We start from the raw sequence: 7,881 nt of genomic DNA, 5'->3' as shown, positions 1-7,881 counted from the left end.
GAGTGAATCTCTCCTAGCTCACAAGCAGAACTGTATCTGAATCCACAACAACATGTACATCTCAGTCACATACAGGACTTCTGCGTGCCAAGACATTAGATCTTTATGTTTCTCAGCAAATACACGTACGAGTCTGTTTTTCATGAGTGAAACAGTATGCAGTATCTCTCCTGAACAGTGAGATGGAGGAATATCTCCCAAGCGGTTTAGCCACTATGCCCATGCCCACCCACATGCCCAACCGCCCGCCTGCTCGCCAGACCGCCCCCGCCCCCGCAGGGACCCACCTCTCGGCTCTCGATGACCAGCTCGCTGACGCAGCGCATGAACATGTTCTCCCCCTGACTGTCCTTCTCATTCCTGGGAATAGCATGAGGAGAGATGGGAACACACAAACCAGTCAAAAAGGGTTTAATCAGAGCCCTGCAATATAGTCTCCAATCAGAACCCTGCAATATACAGTCTCCAATCAGAACCCTGCAATATACAGTCTCCAATCAGAGCCCTGCAATATATAGTCTCCAATCAGAACCCTGCAATATAGTCTCCAATCAGAGCCGTGCAATACAGTCTCCAATCAGAACCCTGCAATATATAGTCTCCAATCAGAACCCTGCAATATAGTCTCCAATCAGAACCCTGCAATATAGTCTCCAATCAGAACCTTGCAATATAGTCTCCAATCAGAACCCTGCAATATATAGTCTCCAATCTGAACCCTGCAATATAGTCTCCAATCAGAACCCTGCAATATACAGTCTCCAATCAGAGCCTTGCAATACAAAGTATTTAATCAGGGCTATGCAATAGTCTCCAATCAGTACCCTGCAATACAGTCTCCAATCAGTACCCTGCAATACAGTCTCCAATCAGTACCCTGCAATACAGTCTCCAATCAGTACCCTGCAATACAGTCTCCAATCAAAGCCCTGCAGTACACCGCATCTAATTAGTCATCGTGCACTATTTTCATACATTATATCAGATTTTGTATATTTATTAGATTTTATGATGTGGTTTACTGCTATGATTAAAGTCTTGTCTTTTGTATTGCTCTGTGAAGCACTCCGAGTTGTCTGTTTCTTTGTATGAAAGGTGCTCTAAAAAAAAGTTATCTTCATTTATTAACCCCTTGAAAAGAATGTTTTTTCAAATTTTTTAGTCAATGTTCTAGAACTGTTGGTTTCAAGTACCAGTAGTGATTATTGCATCAGCATTAGAATGTTCCGTTAAGAATTAATTTATGTTATTCCGATCACAAGTCTGTTTTTAATCAGAGTCATATGATAATATACAGTGTGTTAAATCTGTTTTCAGAAGCACGGGAGCATCACTGCGGCATAATATTCAGCCACTGGAACTTTAAATACGCCATCGTGTGTCCTCAGCACGCCTGAACAAGCCTCCCTGTGCGATTCATAAGGCGTTCACAGGCCCCGCCAGGTTATTTATGAAGACCCGACGCTCTGCTGTCACCAGAGAATCCTCCCGGTTTCTCAGAAAAAGAGAAGTGCTGCGGCCCAAGTCCGCTCTACCGTCGAGCAGTAGTCCTGAACGCTGTCCTGAACGCCGCGGCTGTCAGCCTCCGACACGTTAAACAAAAGGAAATCAAAGGCAAATAAAAGCAGTCGCCGGGGAACATCAGAGTCGCGCGCGAAGCCCTCGTTCTCGCTTTTGACTGCGGCTTATCTTTATTGGCCGGTAATCGTTTATCGATGGCGCGAGATTTATTTATGGACCTGAAGACAATGACATACAATGACAGCAAACCCACAGCGAGAAAGGAGAGGCTTCTCTCCGTCATTTTCCTGTCGTGCACACTGCTGTCACAACTCTATCTGCAGAACTAGACATTCTGCGTGCTCGTGACAGTGTGGCAGAGAGAGAGGAATTACGGTGAGTGCATTCCAGGCTTCAGACTGCGGAAAATGCATTCAGGGGCCATTTTGACTAACCTCAGCTCAACCCAAAAGCCTGCACATTTAAAAAACGGGTAAGAATGGCCCGTTACTTTACAGTACATTCAAAGACGCTCTCATCCAACAGATTTAATAGGTTTTTTAAAAAAATGTATTAAAAATACAATCGACGCACACACACACATACAGATACTTGCTGAAGTATTTCGGATTAAACATCTTGCTTGAGGGTACAGCGGGAGTTTACCCCACCTAGGAATTGAACCCGCAACCTCTAAGGCACGAGCCCAGTACTCTAACCCATAAAAGCACGCTGGCGCTCTCGGTAAAGACGGGGAAACGGAGGGGTCGGGCCGTACCGCAGGAAGTAGAAGTACTGGAGCGCCTCGCGCGGGTCGGTGGACTCGAACTTGCGGGTGTAGAGCATGAGCAGCCGGATGAAGTTGAGGCGTCGCACCATGGGGGGGTCCCCGGACTCCTGGCTCACTGTGGGGGGGGGGGAGACGCGAAAGCACAGAGAAACGGCTCAAATTCAGCCGGTACGTAGCTACGTGATTCACACGGGGGAAAAAACCCTTTAGTTTATATGCGTTCACATCACTAGACCCCAACCCTGGTTCCGGAGAGCCGCAGGGTGGGCTGATTTTCACCGTTACTCAGCACTTAATCGACCAATTAAAGCAGTTTATTGCCTAATGTAGCTCACCTCACCTGAGCTCATGTTAAGGTCAAAACAAAAGCCAACAGAGCCAACAGCCCCGAAGAACAAGGTTTCTTCTCACAGCAAAGAACCCACATGGTGTGAACATGATTATCTACCTGAAAGACAGGCAGGCAGAGCCACACACAGAAAGACAGACAGACAGACGCAGTCTGCACTCGCACAGCCGGGCACTCAGAGTCAGACCCTTACAGGCAGACAGACGGACATTAGTACTCACACAGCTGAGCGTTCTGTCTCCTCACAGACAGACAGACGTCAGTACTCACGCAGCTGCGCGCTCACAGACAGACGGACGGACGTCAGTACTCACGCAGCTGCGCGCTCACAGACAGACGGACGGACGTCAGTACTCACGCAGCTGCACGCTCACAGACAGACAGACAGACAGACGGACGTCAGTACTCACGCAGCTGCGCGCTCACAGACAGACGGACGGACTCACGCAGCTGCACGCTCACAGACAGACAGACAGACAGACGGACGTCAGTACTCACGCAGCTGCGCGCTCACAGACAGACGGACGGACGTCAGTACTCACGCATCTGCGCGCTCTGGCCCGATGACTTGAGCAGCAGGCGCAGCTCGTACAGGACGAGCGCCACGTGCACGGCGTGACTGCGCAGACGCTCCACCCGGAACAGGAAGGCCACGGCCGCCTCGAACTGCGCAGTCAGGAACAGCACCTGGAAGTACAGGAAGGGCTGCTGGCTGGCTGAGAAGTGCGACTCTCCTGGAGGGGGGGAGAGCAGAAACAGCATTAAAACAACGTTAAAACAACGTAAAAACAATGTAAAAACAATGTAAAAACAATGTAAAAACAACATGAAGTCCATACACAAAATTTTAAAGGCAACATATAAACAACACATCCATGGAACCAATAAACGTAAAGCATAACATCCAGCATGAGAGCAACGCAAACTATAAATGTTATAAATAACTTGAAACATCATATCAAAGTAACTGATAAACATAAAGCACAAAATCCAGTGTGAAAACATATCAATGAATCCGGTATGTAAAATACAAAATACAGTACAAAAAACATTTATGGAATCCACAAATGTGAACTGTAAAATACAAAGAAAAAAACAAATATATACATATCAGAAAAATACAAAAAACAGCCTTAAGAACAACTTCAATGCAATGTGAAAGCAACATACTGATGCCAATCACAGACAAAATAATTTAATTTCAATGCCAAATGGAAAAAAGATCCAGCAGTGAAACAAATTCCAATGCATGCACAATATAAAGACGTGTCGTGCATATTTCTTTTTTAAAAATCCAGGGAAAAGACAACATTCTTGAAAGTTAAAACAAAATTTGAAAAAACTTTCTTTAAAAAAAAAAAAAAGTTTTCTCCTGGAAACTACAAAGCTGCCATTGAAGCAGGAGCTAATTTGCATAAGGCTGATGCGTCTTAACGGTTCGATTTGAAGCAGCCTATGGGCTCCCAGGCAATTATAACCGCAGAGCCTCTTCTGAGAACTGCTGATGCACTCAGTCTGGCTCGCACCTCCAGTTCTCTCATTTCAGGGCACGGGCGCGATAAAAAAAAGTGACTCACGCTTTTTTCAGGTGAAAAGAGAATTGTGAGGACCGAGGTTTTTAGTGCCGCGGCGACGCCTCTTTATCACAGTTCAGCAGACCGCGGGGAGGGAGGGAGAGGAGGAGAGGAGGATAAAAAAAACGGAGAGAGGGAGAAAGGGGGAGAGTGGGAAAGGTTCGAAGGTTCTGCGGGCTTATTGCAGAACCCGCAAACCTGCCCACCTCAGCGTTTCCAGCACAGCGAAACGCCAGTATCTGTCTATGAGGCCAGACGAGCAGAATGCTGTTAATGGAGACTGTAATCTTCAGCCTAGCAGGGGCTACAGGACCCAGGCTTCCAACAGAGCGGAGATGGGTTTGTGTCAGACACACATACACACAAGTAAACACAGACACACAGACACACACATGCGCGCACGCGCACACACACACACACACACGTCTCACCGTAGTCTTCCAGCAGCTGCTTCTGAAGCTGCGCCAGGGTCAGCCTGTCCTGGGGGGCGCTGTTGCTGTCGTCCTCGAAGCACACCTGGTTCAGCTGGGCAGGTAAACAGGGGGAGACGAGGCTAAGAACACCTGAAGCGCATCCACCTCAATAGCCTACTGCAAACACAGGTGCGTACACCTGGACTACAGACCCAGTCTCAATGGCCAAGCAAACACAGACGAGACGTCTGATACTGTAATCAAGGGCATTTAAGGATGCAGGTGATCATGGGTCTTTAGGGGTGCGTATGAACATCTGCCTCAAGCGCTGTGATGCTGAGGACCATCGATGACTCAGCTGAGCGCCTGTGAGGTCAGGTGACCATGGATGGCCGCAGAGAGGGGAGAGCCTCACCTTGAGCCACAGGTAGTCCTCCGTCTTGTCGGCGACCTCCCCGTGGTTGTCGGCGATGTCGCACTTGCCGATGAGGCAGTAGACCGCGCGCTTGTAGGGGTCGGCGCTGTTCCGCAGGACGCGGCGGTAATGGAGGCGGAGCTTGTTCTCCGTGGCGGGAGCCAAACTGGAGGGAGGGGGGGAGAGGTTTTGCTAGAACAACCGAGACTTTTCCCTGGCTGTTTAGCTTGTATAACCAGAGAATAATCCCTGACTGTATAGCCAAGATATTGAAGACTAATCCCTGGCTGTATGGCTAGGATATTGGGGACTAATCCCTGGTTGTGTATCTTGGATATTGGTGACTAATCTAGTTGTATAGCTAGGATAATAGGGACTAACCTCTGGTTGTAAAACCAGGTTACTTGTGACTAATCTTTGCTGGTTTAGCTAGGGGAACAGAGACTAATCCCTGTATCTTGAATACTGGAGACTAATCGCAGGACATTGAGGACTAATATCTGGTTACATGGCTGCATCAGTGGGGACTAATCCCAAATGGGCGGTAGGTGCCAGGGATGAGTGCTGGATACTGAGGCAGGGTGGGGCCAGTGTGGGGCAGGGTGGGGTCCAGTGTGGGGCAGGGCGGACTCACCGTCTGTCGGGGCTGTTCATGTACTCCTGGAACCAGTTCTTGAACTCGCCGATCTGGTGCTGGGCCCGGTTCACCACCTGCATGGCGGCCGACAGGTCCCCACAACGCAGGCAGTAATAGACCAGAGCCCAGACCGGGTGGCCCTCCACCTCTCCGTCCTGTATTACACACACACACACACACACACACACAGACACACAGACAGACACAAACACACACACACACCACACACACACACACGCAGACACAGACACAAACAGACACATGCACACACGTACACAAACACACACAGACACATGCAGACGCACACAGACACACACAAATCGAGACACACACATGCACACACACACACACACACACAACACACACAAAACAGACACATACACAGAACACACAAGACACCACAGCACACACAACACACACACACACAACACACACAAGATGAGACAAAAAGAGAAGGCTGCTTTACCTATGAGATATTTTGTGAGAAGTAATCAGAAAGAGAATGAGGATGTGGTTAGTACATTTGGCAATACAGAGCGCTCGGTTAGTGTTTCTGGTCATATAGTGTAGTGATCAGCATTTCCACTTGTATAGCCTATTTTAGTCAGCACTTCCATTCATGTACACTATTGCCGCTAGTATCGTCTCCACAAAACGCTGTGGTCAGTGTCTGCGGTCGTATAGCGTTCGCAGCGCGGTCATTACCTGCATGCCTGGGAGCGGTCCTGGCAGTTTGATGTTGAGGAAGCTGTTTACCAGCTGCAAGGTCCCCGGGACCCCGCCCAGCTGGGCCTGGTGCAGGTTCCCAAACACGGTCACCATGGTGTAGTTCTTGTAGCTGTTCGACAGAAGTTATACACGAGGAAGCCACACGTTTAGGACACGGTCACTGTGATGTAGATCCTGTGGTTACTGTAAAGGGATCTCAGGCTGCAGCCCAGGAGGATTTTTTTAGACGTTTTTAGAGATCTTAAGTGAATCGTTAAAGTCACCGATTGGCTGAAAAGCCCACACATTGTTCCCATGAGCCATCTTCTTAACCTCTCTTCTTCAAACTAAACCACTGTCCAGATCTCACTACCCCCTCCCTCCTCCCTCCCCCCCCCCCTCCCCCCACTCCTCCCTCCTCACACTCCTCCCCCCTCTCTCTCTCACTCTCTCTCTCCCTCTCACCTGTTCTCCAGGAACTGCAGGGCCTGCCGGACGAAGGCCATCTGCATGTTGACGGCCACGCGGCTCTTCAGGGAGTCCTTGGCCGGGACCAGCAGCACGTCGGTCATCTGCCTCACCATCAGCCACATCTCCGACACGTTCTGCGCACACACACACGTATGCATTCAGACACACACGTATGCATTCAGACACACACACACACACACACACACACACGTGCACGCAGACACACATATATGCATACAGACACACACACACGCAGACACACACATATGCATTCAGACACACGCACGCAGACACGTACATGCACACAGACACACACACATGCACGCAGACACACACACACGCACGCAAACACACACATACATTCAGACACACACACACGCAGACACGTACATGCACACAGACGCACACACATGCACACAGATAAACAGATGCACACAGGCACACAGACAGATGTGAAAACAAACAGACACATGTAGACACAGGCATAGACAGGTGCACAGACACACACACGCAGAAAGAAAGCAAACAGCAGGGATAAGGAGGTTTCAAAATCCATTTTCTCCCTTTCTAGCTGTTCCCTCCCCACTTCCCCTAATCAGACTCACTGTACACAAGCTCTCTTTTCCCGCTTACAAACATATAAAGCCTGGATGTAATCACCAGCATGCACTGCGCATTTACTCTCGATAACTAGCTACTGCCAAGGCCCAAAAATGCCTGGGAAGCTAACAGATCTGAAATAGGCAGAGAATCTCTGGAGAGACTGACTTTATGTTGGTGTGGAAGGTCCAAATCGCCACATCTCTGTCGGTGGGTGGCAGAACCTTCCAGAAAGGTCTCATAAATGATTTAGCAATGCTACGATGGCCTCGCCCTGCCCTTTCCCCAGCACTGCAGAGCTGGAGCCAGGCCAGCTCGTTTTAGTTCCTGTTCTGGGTGGTTTTCCATTATTTTTGTAAGAGTACCCAGCAGACCTTACGCATCTCAGAGTTAAAGCCAATGCAAGCTCCACACGCGGGGGGTT

General features: G+C 49.0%; 1 protein-coding gene across 3 annotated transcripts in view; it reads right to left on the bottom strand.

The window, feature by feature from the left end:
• The window catches only part of nup93 (nucleoporin 93), a 41,919-nt gene that overhangs the window by 6,097 nt on the left and 27,941 nt on the right, over positions 1-7,881 (bottom strand). For all 3 annotated transcript variants that reach the window (XM_064335431.1, XM_064335433.1, XM_064335434.1), the window contains 8 exons: positions 6,852-6,991; positions 6,384-6,516; positions 5,676-5,833; positions 5,042-5,207; positions 4,645-4,738; positions 3,182-3,373; positions 2,279-2,405; positions 288-360 (listed from right to left, as the gene is read on the bottom strand). In XM_064335431.1, coding sequence (XP_064191501.1) covers positions 288-360; positions 2,279-2,405; positions 3,182-3,373; positions 4,645-4,738; positions 5,042-5,207; positions 5,676-5,833; positions 6,384-6,516; positions 6,852-6,991 — 1,083 coding nt within the window. The remainder of the gene's footprint in view (positions 1-287; positions 361-2,278; positions 2,406-3,181; positions 3,374-4,644; positions 4,739-5,041; positions 5,208-5,675; positions 5,834-6,383; positions 6,517-6,851; positions 6,992-7,881) is intronic.

Source organism: Anguilla rostrata, chromosome 5 (genome assembly GCF_018555375.3).
Source record: "Anguilla rostrata isolate EN2019 chromosome 5, ASM1855537v3, whole genome shotgun sequence".
Lineage (NCBI taxonomy): Eukaryota > Metazoa > Chordata > Actinopteri > Anguilliformes > Anguillidae > Anguilla > Anguilla rostrata.
The sequence above is the reverse complement of the archived record's forward strand: the minus strand, read 5'-3'. Positions and strand labels throughout refer to the sequence as shown.